At 34.9% G+C, this 15,559-nt stretch overlaps 1 protein-coding gene across 3 annotated transcripts in view; it reads right to left on the bottom strand.

Moving 5' to 3' along the window:
- LOC148954749 (uncharacterized) overlaps window positions 1–15,559 on the bottom strand; it is a 61,904-nt gene that overhangs the window by 9,996 nt on the left and 36,349 nt on the right. For all 3 annotated transcript variants that reach the window (XM_089086720.1, XM_089086719.1, XM_089086721.1), the window contains exons 3-5: window positions 14,333–14,649; window positions 9,339–9,536; window positions 5,528–5,711 (exon numbers count right to left, since the gene is read on the bottom strand). In XM_089086720.1, the coding sequence (XP_088942846.1) occupies window positions 5,528–5,711; window positions 9,339–9,536; window positions 14,333–14,649 (699 nt within the window). The remainder of the gene's footprint in view (window positions 1–5,527; window positions 5,712–9,338; window positions 9,537–14,332; window positions 14,650–15,559) is intronic.

The raw sequence follows: 15,559 nt of genomic DNA, 5'->3' as shown, positions 1-15,559 counted from the left end.
TGGAAAGATCCTCTCACATAACGCCCGACCCCCCCCCCCACCAGAAAAACTCCCCCTTGAAAACTTCTGTATACTTCCCAATAATCAATACTATATGTAAACATTGGGTAAAGTTCATAACTTTGAGCCCTCCCCCGGGGACTTTGGGGGATTAAGTCATCCTAAAAGAAATATTTATTATATTTTCGACCATGCTGAACAGAATGGCTATCTCAAAATTTTGATCGGGTGACTTTGGAAAAAAAATGAGCGTGGGAGCCTAGTTGCCCTTCATTTTTTTGGTCCCTTAAAAAGGGCACTAGAACTTTTAACTTCCGTTTGAATGAGCCCTCCCACGATATTCTAGGACCAGTGGGTCGATACGATCACCCCTGGGGGAAAAAACAAACAAAAAACAAATAAACACGCATCCGTAATCTTTTTTGTGGCAAAAAAATACAAAATTCCAGATTTTTTCAAATAGGAGCTTTAAACCTCGACAGTAGGGTTCTCTGATACGCTGAATCTGATGGTGTTATTTTCATTAAGGTTCAATAGCTTTTAGGGGTCTTTCCCCCTTTTTTCAAAAGTCAGTCAAATTTTTTCAGGCGCGTAACTTTTGAAGGGTAGGACTAAACTTGATGAAACTTATATATTTGAAATCAAAATTAAAATCCGATTCTTTTGATGTATCTATTGGTATCTAATTCCGTTTTTTAGAGTTTCGGTTACTATTGAGCCGGGTCGCTCCTTACTTACAGTTCGTTTCCACGAACTGTTTGATAATAAATCTACGAAACAAATTTAAAACCCAGGAAAAGATTCCCTTTATTTTACAGAATAACATCATCTCCCCCTCTAATATTTCTTAACCCTACTGTATCACCATGAATTGATGCTCTGCTTGGCAATACAGGGCCCAGGGTTCGACCCCCACCGCAGCAAGTTTGGGCGACAACCTTGCTAATTGACCCTGTACAAAAAAAAAAAAAAAAACGCAAACGAAAAACCGATTCGACGCCATGTGAGCTAGCAATGACTCTGGAGGATCTTCAACCTACACATCCTAATATTTCCTTAAAGTATCAAGTACATCAAGATAAATAAAAAAAAAAGCTAAGGTTTAATCTAAAAAGTGATGGCCCATAGGGTGGAAGCCCCCCCCCCTCAAACTAGACATAGACAAGGATGTGGTTATAAAATAATTAAAAATTAAAATTAACAACAAGCTCTTCCAAATGAAAGTAAAGACCTTAGCCCTTAGTTCCTCCAACGCCATACAGGGCGCATAGGGCATCAGTGAGACTCCGCCAATCTTTTTGAAGCTGGGCAGTGTTTATTGTTGCTCGGTCTTTTTCGTACGTCCGGCGTAGAGTATTCATCGGCCTGCCTCTGATCCTTGATCCCCCTGGATTCCATTGGAACGTCATCTTCGGTAGTCTACTGTCCGGCATGCGTAATACGTGACCAAGAAAGCCCCTGCGCCTATACTTGATTACTTCTGTGACGGGTGGTTGCATGCTGCGGTTTCGTATTTTTTCTTTGGTAACTCGGTGGTACCACCGGACGTGCAACAATCGTCGGAGAAAGTAGTTCTCAAAGGCTAGCAGACGTTTCTCTAGAGTTCGGTCGACTTTCCAGGTTTCACATGAGTAAAGCAGTACTTGCTATTGAAGTCTCATTTTGAGCCTTAATGAGAATTTTGGAGATTTCCATATCGTTGAGAGCCGATTCAAGGCAGTCTGTGCCATCCCAATTAAGGAGCAGCATTGAACTTAAAAAGAACATACATTATCCTACACATGAAGAGGGTTGCTTCTAGCTTTATGCTAGCGTTCAAATACTCATCTATGAAGAACCCCTGAACCCCTGAATCTTAAGTTTTTTCATATCTAAAACTATTATTTTCAAAGATTTTTCTTTCGGCTTTTTTTTAATAATGAAATTTGTACGAAATAAGTCCCCTCCCTCCTAAAAATTCAGCTTATGGGTGCCCATGGTGGTATAGATACATTTTTTTGGCCCTTTTTAACCTTTTGTTAAGGGATACCAGAAAATTCATAGGATATCCTGCCATAACAGAGCTACCAGAAAAGAAAGAATAACTAAGTAAATGAGATAGTAGATTGAAGTCGCTAAAAAATCTGTTGATGTTACTTACCAGATAGGTGTCGTACAGAGGAGAAAGCCATAATTAACGACGATTGGATTTTGCCAAATAAAACTAAAGGATTTAAACCACTCTTTTTTTTTCTTTTTGTTGGTAGAAAAATTCAAATATGCTATCGTAATGTGTAGGCCTTCTATAAATCGAAAACTGAAGGTTGAGAGACTTTTTGAGCATTAAAACGCATGAAAAGACAGTTTATGATTATCTTTTAGTTTTTAGGTGATATGAAGATTATAAACTTAAGTGTTTAGATATGACAAGAAGGTATGTGTTAAGTGACCCTTCTCCATGATCCCACACAGAAATAACGTCATCCACAAACCGATCCCCGAAACAGTGCTTCAGAGGAAGCTTGTACGGCGGTGTCCCATTTGGTCAGTGTTGCCATATTGAACGTGAAAATAAACAAGCAAAATATATCAGTTAAATTTGATAATGTTTTTTGTCGGTATGAATTCAAACATGAACAACCTGTTGAATCCCAAATACAACTACATCTTTAAAGGAAAGGTACATTTTCTTAGGATGTTTGGGACTATTTTAATTTATTTTTTGCTGATTTTTCACCAGCGCTTCTTTTTTTAATTTGGCACTCATAATGGAGATCATAGACATAAATTCCCGATTTTTTCTGAATTTTGTAACTTATGTATGGTTGTGTAAGTTTCCAGTTAACCAATGCAAACAATCAGATTTCGTTTTCAGTGCCATTGACACTTTAAAACAAAATTAATTTCGAGGATGTGTCCCTTAGAAAATTTGTCCATGAATATATAAGTTTTATTTACCTTGCTTTGTGAAGCTCCTCTTTTGAGTATTTTAAATGGCAGAAAATGCTGAACAAGAAGATTACGTGAAAAAAAGTGAACTTAAAGCCATGAATTAAGGCTCTTATAGTTAGAGAGAAGGCCACCAAATTCGACCATGAATAGGTAAGTTTCGTTTACCTTGCTTCATGAAGTTCCTCTTTTCCATATTTTAAATGGGTCAAAACGCTGAACAAAAAATATCAAGTGAAAAAAGTTAGGTAAAGCCATGAATTAACGCTGTTGTTAAAGCTATCGAACTAAACCATGAATAGCCAAGTTTCGGCTATCTTGCTTTATAAAGTTCTTTTTTTTAATATTTTAGACTGTTAAAAATACGGCACAAGAAGAACATTCCTTCCCTACATGTTTGAAAACGTTAATGTTAAAGCCGTGCATTAAGGCTGTTAAAGTAAGAGAGAAGGCCCCCAAACTCGGCCATGAATAGCTAAGTTTCCTTTATCTTGCTCCATGAAGCTCCTATTTTAAATATCCTAGATGGAGAAAAAAACACAACAAGGAAATACCTGCGCTACCAACGGAAAAAAACATAAACTTAAGGCTAATGAATTAGGGCTATTAAACTTTATCATGGGTGGATAAGTTTAAATCGATATAGTTTATGAGGCCCCTTGAATTTTTTTTTTTTTCTCCCAGGATTTGAATTTGAAAATTTGGCATTGATCTTTTTTACGGTCTTAATTGAACTTCCTCCGAGTAAGATTACAGCCCCTTCAATTTCGGTTTTATTCTAACGTTCTACTTAACGTTTCTTTTCAATTTTTCAATCAGGATGCCTGCCAAATATCCATATATATATATATATATATATATATATATATATATATATATATATATATATATATATATATATATATAATATATATATATATATATATAATATATATATATATATATATATATATATATATATATATATATATATATATATATATATATATATATATATATTATATAATATATATATACAGCAGGAATTTGTGTTTCTTTTATAGTTGACAACCTTGTAAAAATATCAGAAAATTCAAATTTGCTTTTTTTCTACTATGTCTGTAAAATTACGGTAAAATACCAAATCTTACCGTGACAAATTTTACCAGTTACAACACTACCTTCAGCCATCAACAACAAAGCCTGGCGCCAGCTCCCTCTACTTGCTTTACTCGCACGGATCGGTAGCACGTGTCTTTAGTGCTTCCATATTTGATATCTTGATGTCAAACTTTTGTTGATGTTTTTTTAGCTTTTCTACAACCGCAATGTTCTACAATCATTCTTACTAATTAGCATATTTCATTTACAACGCGTCACCAACGCTGTCGTTGGCACCGTTGTCGTGATCTTTTTTTTCATCAAAAACATTTTCGGCTACGAGTCTTTGAAACCATAACCTTATTTAAACTGTTATATTTTACCATACGCTGTTAAATCAAAAAGAAAATGAGAAATTCTGTAGACAACCGATATGATACAATTACCAAGATCATATTTAACCCTTTTGCCCTCTGCACCCCTCTAAGGTTTATTGATACTTGAAATACACGATTTAAGATTTTTCTTTCGTTTCTTACCAAATTATACATTTTTTAGGCAAGACTAATATTTTTGTCAGTGTTGCTACGTTGAACAGTGAAAATGAATAAGAAAAACTAATCCATTCAATTTGACGTATCTCGATCGTAAAAATTCATAAATTAAAAATCTGTTGAATTCCCAAAGACAACTACACCTTCAAAGAAAGAATACCCCTTGTCAAGCCACTTGGCATCATTTGAGTTAGCTTATTTTTTGCTGGCTTTTACCAACGTTTTCTTTTCTCTTTTTTTGGCACCTTTTTTTAATAAAAATAGAAATTCCTGAACTGTATATTTAAGTTGTTTTTTTCTCTAAATTTGAAGTCTCGATTTTCCTTGTTTTTTTAAGACCTAAGTGATTGCGTAAGTTTTAACGTAACCAATTCAAAAGATCAGATTTAATTTCATTGTTCTTGGTACCCGAATTTCATTGGTTTACATCTGTGACATATTTTCGTAAAAAAATTACATAAGTTTAAGCCAGAAAGGGAAGCCAATAGCCCCACCTTTTTAAGCAGTAGCCTTTTTAACTAGCCCCGCCTCTTTCATTAGCAATCTTTTTAACTAGTAGCCCCGCCTTTTTACTAATAGCTCCACCTTTTTAGGTAGTAATCTTTTAACTAGTAGCCCCACTTTTTAACTATCAGCGTTTTTAAGTAGTAGCCTTTTTAACTAGTAGCCCCACCTTTTTATTAATAGCAAATCCTCCTTCAGGAGATTTGCTACTAGTAACAGCTACTTGATAACATGATTTTTACTTTAATAATTTCAAAGCATTTACTTTCTTCTCTCTTTTGTTATAATATTTTCATTATTATATCTATATTATAATTTTTGTGATTACGCTATTTTATTTCTTATTTAATTTTTGAGAAGGATGTTTTCGCAACAACAGGTGACTTTCCGAACTGACCCCACTGAAGCTGAGTTATATATTTTTTTTTTTTTTACAATCTTAGTTTCATTTTTCCACTTACCTCTGCATTCTCCATAATGGCGAATCATGGCCTGTTTAGCTGTGAACAAAAGAGGGCAGCCTTGGTTGAGACAAGCTATTTTGCCCTCGCCATGCACGTTCCTTGTGTGTCGGGTTAAGGACCATGAGGACTTGACTGTTACGCCACACCTTGTACATGTGTACGTCTTACATGGCTTTTGAGGCTGCGAAAATAATAATTAAAAAATATTGTTGGAGTTAATTTTTAATGTTCTTGTTGAAGTACCAAGGACATTAAAAAAAGCTATGCCCAAGATCCATCGTAGGTTTATTCGTGTTTGAAAACCGTGAGTTTCCAAGTTTTTTTCTTTCGGTTGTTTAAAAATTAGGAAGTTTTTAGTGTAGTAACATGTTTTCGTCGGTGTTGGAATGTTGAACCATGACAATAAATAAGGAAAATTAATTAGCTAAATTTGACAACCGTTTTCTCCGTAGAATTTGAACATTGACCTTTTATGTCTCGAATACAGCAACACCTTCAAAAGGAAGACACCTCCTTAGGCTGCTTGGTGCCACACGTCTTAACTTATTTATTTATTGATTTATAATAAGTCCTGGTTGAACTTCGCTGAAGTAATGATGCTAGGATTGTTTTGAAAGAATTTCCATTTTTTTGGTTTTATTGGTCGCATGTTGTTGTGAGTCTTTTTTCTTTTATATATTTTTGTCTTGCTGAGGACGGCCCTTGGACATAGGGCCGAAATATTCATTCAAATTATCTCCACTGTCTTACAAAAAGATTTCCCTTTTGTTCTTCGTACTTTTGTTGTTTGTATTGATTTCCATCCACATTTTTCTTTTAATTTGGCAACTGCTAGTACCAATAACCGCAAAACTTCATACGGAGGATTTTTCCATTAAAAATTGTGCTCGCAATTTTCGCTAATTTTTTAAGATAAATATGCTTGCGTAAGTTTCCACTATAGAGTCTTGTGATTAATCTTTTGGTCTTTGTTTTTGTTTTTTTTTATGCGTGTTTTTTGGCGGATTTTTGTCTTAAAATCAACTTGGTGGAAGTAATTAAAGACGCAATACTCATGACTAGTTAGATTACAGCCAAGACAGATAGTCTCTATGAGAAACAAAGCTGGTATAATCATTTTTCAAAGTTGTATAAAAATGATGTCATCTCACTTTTGATAAATAGTCTAACATCCATCCTAGGGCAGAACTAAGGTAGATAGGCATGGAGTAAGGGTAATTCAAATGCGCTTTGCCTACTGGGAATTGCAATGGGGGTGACCAAGATCTTTGGGGTTAACTCATGAAGGGCAATGTTTTACTTGCTTTTGCTTTCTTTCTTTCTTCTGGGTGTCATATTCACAAGTTGTTTTTTTTTCTTTTATCACGCCTCTTTTGTAATTTTTATTATTGACTATTTAAAGTGTCAGAAGTTGTACTTGTGACGCTGTCGCGCCGGACCTGTTTTACCAGGCCGTAGAGTATTGTGAAGATAATGTATTTACTTTGTTTACTCATGGAGTAAACATATGCTTTTTATTTATTTAAATATTTACTTTTTGTTTATTTAACGTGGACGATATATCTAATTTGTTTTGCTTCTATCTTTTGTGAAATACTTGATTTAAGAAACTGAATTCATTTACTGACAACTCCAAAACCCATTCTCAACAGTATCAAAGTTGAATTGATATCTAAACATATTTTTATTTTATTTTTTAAGTCCTCTTGTCCCCTTGGTCCCCTTTGATACCAAGCTCCTAGAAAATACCCTGATTCTTCTTTTTTAAATGATTTTTTCCCTTTTACCATTAGCGTTTTGTATTAATTGACCCCCTCTGTTTCATTTCCTTTAATTTTAATTCTGTTTCCTGCTTGATTCTTAATTATGGCAATTTTACTACATGTGTAGTACTTTCTAGCTGTTTATGTTTCATTTATATCAGTTTGAAAAAAAAAAACACGAACTCAAAAAAATCTCTACTTGTTTATTTATCGATTAAAAGTACCAAAGACAGCGAAAATTATATATTATTGTTTGGTTTGATTAAGTGAAGACTTGCACAAACATACAGCCTATATTTTATATATACATAGCCTATATTTTAAAAACCAGGTGAATTTGAACTCAATTTTGAACGAAAATACCCCCCCCCCCCCATATAGGCCTACAGTTATGCAGTTTTAATTTTTTTTTTTTTTCAATTAAACAAAGCTTGGTCCCTATGAAGTACTAATCTGCCTAGAAAGTTAGCCTTGCTCTTCCTTTTTAACTAATTTTTACCCATTTTATCCTTAGTGTTTTATATTCATTGGCTGCCAAAGCTCACCGTTTTATTTGCTTTACTGTACTTCTAATTCTCTTTTTCCAGTTTGATTTCTAATTTTGGAGATCTGATTTTATGTTTAATATTTTCTGTCGTGTGTTTCGTTTATAATAGGGATAAAACCCTTTTAATAGACAGTGATAAATTTCACAAAAATATTAGATATTTCGGTCACATATGTGACCGAAATATCTAGTATTTTTGTGAAATTTATCACTGTCTATTAAAAGGATTTTATCCCTATTTGAACTTTTATTTATCGTCATGGAAAGGCAGTGTGGTCTTCGAAATTATTTAAGTAATGTTTCGAAAAATGTTTACAATTTGGAAAAGTCAAAACCTTACTCTTGTTTTCTTGCGTTTCGCAAAATATCTTCTCAATATTTCCCCTTTGTCTAGAATTATGTAAATGTGCTTGTATTGATAGCTGTTGATGGTAGCATTCAACTTGATAGACTGTACACCTTTGTAATCGTAAGCAAAGAAATATCTTCTCAGTACTATAAGAAAGCAGAGATATCGAAATAATTCTATGCAACGCTTCTACAAGTTATGAGCATAGATTATTTCCATTACAAGTACCGTCTCTTCACGAGCTTTGCTTTAATTTTTTCGTTAAAATTTTCGTCAAGTGATGTCGCTAGACATAGAACCTTCCAAATCATCACAAGTGACGCGTTAACGGTCACTAACGATTTTTTGGGTGTGTTGGCAGGTCGAATGAGTTGTTGTTGTTTGGAAGGGTTGTTGCGACCAGGAGTCGCGCAAGTGTAGATCTTTTTTTCTTTCTTTTTTTGTTTTTTAAATTTAATTCCTTTGTTTAAGGAGTTACTCCAAGCAAGCGAAAGTTTTAGGAGCTTAATTGTTCTGTTGTATTGCTTTTTTTACTGCTCTATGTGTATTTTTTCGTTGTTTATTTTCTTGAATAGTCCCCATTATTAAACTGAAATTGAACCATAAAATGTTTTTGATTTAGCACTAGCGTAGGCTGGATAATAAAATATCCTAATTAAAAAAAAAAGGAAAAGAAAAAATATTGAATTTCAATAAGCACACACAGAGGGCAGGGGCCTGTAGCTCCCTATTCCCATGTTCATTTACATCTTTAAACTTGGTCAATAATTCCCCGCAGTGACAAATACAGAAAAATATTACCACCATTTTAGATAAAAAGATTAAATAAAAGATAAAAAACATAAATGATATTATAAAATATAATAGGATAAGATACTATTATATTATTATATAAAATATAATAATACAAATTAGATAGATTAAATCCGCCTAATGTATGCGCAATTCGCTTCTCAAAATCATTTGCACCCTACTATAAGTCACTGTTTAATAAGTGGTTGTCAAGTGTTTGTTTTTCTATTTTTGTTTTATAAGCAGCAGCATCATTTGGTTGGAATATATTCTGGACTACCATAGCTAGTATCAATAAAATGATTTTTATAAAGAAGAAGAATTTTATGTAAGAAGAAGAAGGAAACTGAAAACTACCTGTTGTTGATTGAGAGGGTCCAGGCCATTGTTAACAGGGATTTGGGATTTATGCTGAACTTCTTTCTTGATACTTTGTCTCTCGGTTTTGTCTTTTCCGTGAACGTCTCTCATATGCCGGTTCAAGGAGCGCCTTAACTTTAGCGTTTTTCCACACGTAGTGCAGGTATGTCCTTCTTGGGCAGCATTTTGGACCATCTAAAAATTATTAAAATAAATAAGATTTATATCCGGATTCGTATATTTGTACAGGTGTACCGAAGTCCAACCCTTACAAGAGGAGTTTTGATCTTTCAACCTCCATTCAAAAGGAAAGGAAGATGTTTACAATATCCGAATTTGACAGGTTATACTCAGTAGAAAGAGGGAGTCTTTTGCTTCTCCCATTACTCCATTTTCTCTCATTACTCCACTGTCACGACGCAGTGGAAGAAACAGCGCTTCTCAATCAAAGGCTGTCTGGTTGATTCCTGCATATCAAAAGCAGTGTTTTCACTTCTACCGAATTTTAAGTCTTGTACCAAATTCTCAATCCATCTCCAGACAAAGAAAGAAGATACCGAGACGACCAAAAATCAACAGAAAAGTCTGAATCCACATAAAATATTTGTCGTCATTCTTTGTTATTTATTAAACAAAAACAAACAAAAAACAAGTTTTTTTTAATTGAAAGTAAGGAGCGACATCAAAACTTAAAACGAACAGAAATTATTCCATACATGAAAGGGACTGTCCCCTCCTCAGCGCCTCGCTCTTTACACTACAGTTTGACTCTTTGCAACAACTCTACTTTTTAAAAGAATAAAAAACTTTAGCGTAAAGAGCAGGGCGTTGAGGAGGGGACAGCCCCTTTCACATATGGAATAATTTCTGTTCGTTTTAATTTTAATGTCACTCCTTACTTTCAGTAAAAAAAACTGTTTTTTTTATTTAATTTCTGAACCTTTTTGAATCAATGCAGGTTTTGAATTTCGCTCACCGTACATGAATAATTAAACGAAATTTACATATTAATTTTACATTTTTTTTTGCTTTTTATGGCTAAATGGCTTTCTCAAAATTTTGATCGGATGATTTTGAGAAAAAAAGGGGGAGGGGGCCTAGTTGCCCTCCAATTTTTTTAATTACTTAAAAAGAGCACTAGACCTTTTAATTTTATTGGAAACGTTTCTATTAGTAATAAATATACGTAACTTACGACTTAACTTACGTTTTCGAACTTCTATATACGTATATGAGGGGGTCTGCCCCCTCGTCAATACCTCGCTCTTTACGCTTAAGTTCAAAATGTGTTCCAATTCTTTAAGAATGAACTTCGAATCACAAAGGCCGTTTAATTAGAATAAATAGCTCTTTTAAAATTACTAAAAATACTTTAGCGGAATGAGCAAGGGATTGAGGAGGGGATGAACCCCCTCATATACGTAATAATCTCTGTTCATTTCAAGTTTGAATATTGCTCCTTACTTTCAATTGAAAAAACCTGTTTTGTTTTTTTTTAATTTAATTTCTGATTGTTTTTTAAATAATGCTGGAAAATCCAACAATCCAGAATTTCCAAAAATGAAAACTCTCTTCCCCATGGAGAGATCCTCCAACATAACCCCCTTCCCCCGATCCCCCTCCCTACCACCCGAAAAATCCCTCCTGAAAACGTCTGTATACTTCCTAATAACCAAAACTATATGTAAACAATGGGAAAAGTTCATAACTTGCAGCCCTTCTCCGGGGGACTGTGGTGGATTAAGTAGTCCTCAAAGACACAGTTATTAGATTTTTCGACTATGCAGAACAAAATGGCTATCTAGAACTTTTAATTTCTGTTCGAATGAGTCCTCTCGCGACATTCTAGGACCACTTGGTCGATACGATCACCCCTGGGAAAAACAAAAATGAACACGTATCCGTGATCTTTCTTCTGGCAAAAAAAAATATAAAAAATTCCAAGACTAAACTTGATAAAACTTATAAATTTAAAATCAGCATAAAAATCCGATTGTTTTGTGGAATTGATTGGTATCAAAAATCCGTTTTTCAAAGTTTCAGTGACTATTGAGCCGGGTCACTCCTTACTTACTGTTCGTTACCACGAACTGTTTAATATGGCTGTTTTCTGTGGTTATTTAACGATTTTTTCTTTCTTTTGCGTACTTTTAGAACGATTTACTCGTAAATCGCTTCAGCACCTCTAAAAATATACAAATTGAAAAAGAGCCCTACTGAAATTTAAACGAGCTTCGAGACCCAACTACCGAAAGTCATAGAGGTTTTAGATTGTCTGAAAAGCAAAGTGGAAAAACTTATCCCAAGGAAACACAAGCACCCTCTGCAACAACGCTGTGGACAAAACCGTACCTCGAAACTCTGGTGACTACGGTTCAAGCCTGTCTGTCACAAAATCCCCAAGGAATTGCGAACCTTGATGTGAACATAGCCAAGAAACTAGCCATATATCGTGTCGCTGCATTCGCTGCTAGCGGCCCTGTGCTGTGATGAGCTGTAAGTAAGTAATGACTATGTTGGATGTTCTCCCATGTAACTGGTATCTGGCACCTCCTCTTTCTTTTGCATTTTTTTTTTCTCTTTCCTCGTAGTTTATTTTGTTATCTTTCTCTATTTTCCTATTTTGTTCCATTAGTTACTATGGTATTCGTTGAGAATTCGAAAAAAAAACGAAGAAATAAAAATCATATTAATAAAAGGAAGAATAAGAAAAAGAAAAACAAGGAAGAAAGCAAAAAAGAAAAAGGGAAGATCGAAAAAGACAAAACCAAACGAGGAGTTTTCAGCCAGTGAAAACGAAAAAAACTGAAAACGAAAAAAACAGCCAGTGAAAACGAAATATTTCTGAAAAGAAGTGTCAGTTACTTTCTAGATAAATTTTATTCCAACAAAAAAAAATTGTACAACAAATAAAAGTAATTCACTCCCACAAAGGCTCCCTCGCTTATAAAGAAGGGGAAGATAAACGCTATTTAAACGCTAAATTGCGTACAGAAAAATTTTAAACATGAAACAAAAAATGCGTAAAAAGAAGAGAGAGATGGAGAGAAATGAAGACGGAAAGGGGGAGAAGGAGAGTCCACCCTATTATGTCTCCGAATTTCAGGATAAAGCTGCTGCTTTATGGCTTTGCATTGTTTATTTTTTGGAGGTAGGAGGGACACTTATAATTTTTTGTTTGGGGGAAGGGGGCAAAATATTTTCCTCTGCTCCTCACAAAAGCTACATATTCATTTTCTTGTTTTCGTGTCATTTTTCTGGATTTTTGGTTAGTATTTCAATAATGCTCATAGCCTACATCCCCACAAAGGTCATATCCATCAGGGAATCCTTAAAACGCAACTAAACACTTGAAAAACGGAAGTAATATAACTCTTACGAACCCCAAGGCTGTCTCGGCCTAAAATAATTTACATAGCCAATATTTATAGACAATGCATATCTACAACTGTTTAAAATTAATCCCTTTTAAAGCATACGGTGTACTTCCTATTTGCAAGCTTTTACGTAACCACTATGTCGTCGCTCTTACGCCTGTAGGTTAAGTGACATTTTCACACGTTTGATGTAACTCCTAAAAACCAAGCTGTTGTCAAAGGGAGGTACAACAAGGTAATGCGAAAACAGCATTATTATCAAATAAATAGTAGCCTATGTCTTCATATAGCAGGCAATCATCTTGGCCAATAAATAAAATAAATCAAACTTAGTCAATGAAGGGGAGTGTCAACTTGTAAAAAAAAAATCTAGATGGGCAATCACTCATCAAGACAACGAAAACAGCAATTACGAATCACCCGTCTAGACAACGAAAACAGCAAACGTTTTCCGACAATTACGTCAGGAGTTTGGAAATGTCAGATATGAACTTTGGGCGTAACAGCGACGATATATTTTCTTAGAGTCATAATGACCCTAACTGAGCAATTTAGATCAGGAGGATCATGTCTTTAAACATTTACAGTCCAGCTGATTCTTCCTTTAAGAACAGTTCAGCAAACGGCTTTTGGCAATTATTTCAGAAGTTTAAAAATGTAACGACCTTAGGCATAATAGTGATAATTTATCCAGGAGATTTCATTTTGTATTAATACTATTGCAATTTCTGCAATATTCACTGCTATTATTACTGAATACAACAAGAGATCCGTCTGTCAAGTTACTATTCTTCACAAATATTAATAAGTGAGTGCAGCACCAGGACAGCTTATGCCAATACAGTTGCACAAGCTCCTCCTTCACTCCAATCCGTTCAATGCTACACTTTTTACTCCTTCTCATGAAGTTGAAAATCTTTTTATTTTTTTCCTATGACCTGACCTCTCCATATTCGAGATGGCTGGCTACCAAGGCTGGCTACCTACCTGGTCCCTGATGGCTGGCTACCAAGCGAAATTTTTAACAGTCACAAATTCTGTGGTCTAGGTCTCAATCTTCTTTTCATAGCCCTTGAAAGTTGTTTATAAAGTTTTCTGTTCATAATATTTTATAATAAGTAGTATTAGATAATAATTATTATCTTTTCAACATAATATCATGGTGATAACACATAGGAGGAATGCCCACAAAAAAAAAGAAAAAAAAAGTGGAGCTTCCCTAAATAGCTCCCCACAAAATTTTCATTATCTTGACGATTTTCACCATGATTTCTTGTAATCAACTTTTCCTCTTCTTTTGCTACTTTGCCAAGTCCCCCTCCCCACATTATAGACTCTACAATCTTTAAAATTTTCACCATCATTAGCTAGTAATAGGATTTTTTTACTGCTTGGACAGATTCCCCCTCCTCTCAGATCCAGTTCTTCAAAAGTGTCTTTCCCATCAACATATTCAAACCTGACTGAACTTTGGTTGACAAACTTTACACTTGGTTGTGATGATATTCAGAGGATTGGTATTCAAAAGCAAGAATTAGAGAAACCAATTTTTAAAGTAAGGCATTTTATATACAAATTCTAAACCTCTGAAGAGGAAGTTTATAAAATACCAACCTGAAGGGTAGGATTTTCAGGTAGTGGGTCAGTGCCAAAGATCCCATGATTTTCGGGCTGCACTTGATTTAAGGCTGAAGGGTCAATCTGAAGAAGTTGGGGGCTTGCTAAAATAAGCTGGCCTGCCAAACTAGGTGTGGTGCCATCTACACCCTGGGGTAATACTAATTGTTGCAAGATCAATGGTTGACCTTGGAGGATTGTCGTTTCACCATCTGGCTGTTGAACAAGGAACAAATGAAAATCTGATGGAATTGCTGATTCTTGTAAGGCCTGGGTCAGTAGATCAGTCACTTGGGTTTGAGAAAGTGTCACAGCTGCAAAAGAAATTCAACTAATTATCCAACTAACTTGAACCCAAGAAAATAAAAAAAGAAAGTCAAAAGCTATATACTGACAAGATAAAACCGCAGAGCCTGGCCACTCAAAACATGATTTTGACTTGCAGGCTAGCAAATGTTGGTAAGGAATTTTAATAGCCCCATAATAGCGATAATTAGGTTGCCAAACAGAAAGCGCCGAAAAAACAGCCAACGAATGAAAAAAAAAAATCATGCAGAATCTTAACCATTCATTGGTAAATTCAAAGTAAATTTAAATATTGTCGTCTAACATCCTGAGGACTTTTTTAATAACAGACTCTATTTGGAAACACTACCCATTCTTTTTTTATATTGTGTCTAACATAGTGCCACCAACAAATTTTCCAAGGGGAAGGAGAAATTTCCCAAGGGGAAGGAGTGGAAGGGGAAATTTCCCAAGAGGAAGGAACACTTAAAATTTTAAGAGTGTTTTTTTTTTTTTTTTTTAATAGACATCACTTGGAAATGCCACCTTATCTTTTTTACAACGTATCTAACATTTTGCCGTCATGAAATTTTCCAAGGCGCCGGGAGGGTGGGGGCTAACAGGAGCTTTGTTTTCATCAAGATTTAATTTGACTCTGTTCCTTTTTCCGATTCCATCAGTTTTTTCAATGTCTTCTTGTTTTTTGCAGTCTACCAGATCCCGTTGCCATGGTTGCAGATAGAGTCCTTTGTGACTCGAAATCGTCACTCCATTAACCTAAGACTACAACCTGTAGAACTCAACAGTTTGCCAGAGCCTTTTGCCAGAGAGATCTAAATAGCTTGTGTCCTGACCCAAGTAGAAGTTAGTACTGTCCTATAGGGGATGTCCCCCTATCTCTAGTTATATAGAGCAGACAGCTGTGTATCCCAGAGTACA

The sequence above is a fragment of the Artemia sp. Qi Xiang Cuo genome, chromosome 3, assembly GCF_049724085.1.
Source record: "Artemia sp. Qi Xiang Cuo chromosome 3, ASM4972408v1, whole genome shotgun sequence".
Lineage (NCBI taxonomy): Eukaryota > Metazoa > Arthropoda > Branchiopoda > Anostraca > Artemiidae > Artemia > Artemia sp. Qi Xiang Cuo.
Note: the sequence above shows the minus strand (reverse complement) of the source record. Positions and strands in the feature narration are given on the sequence as shown.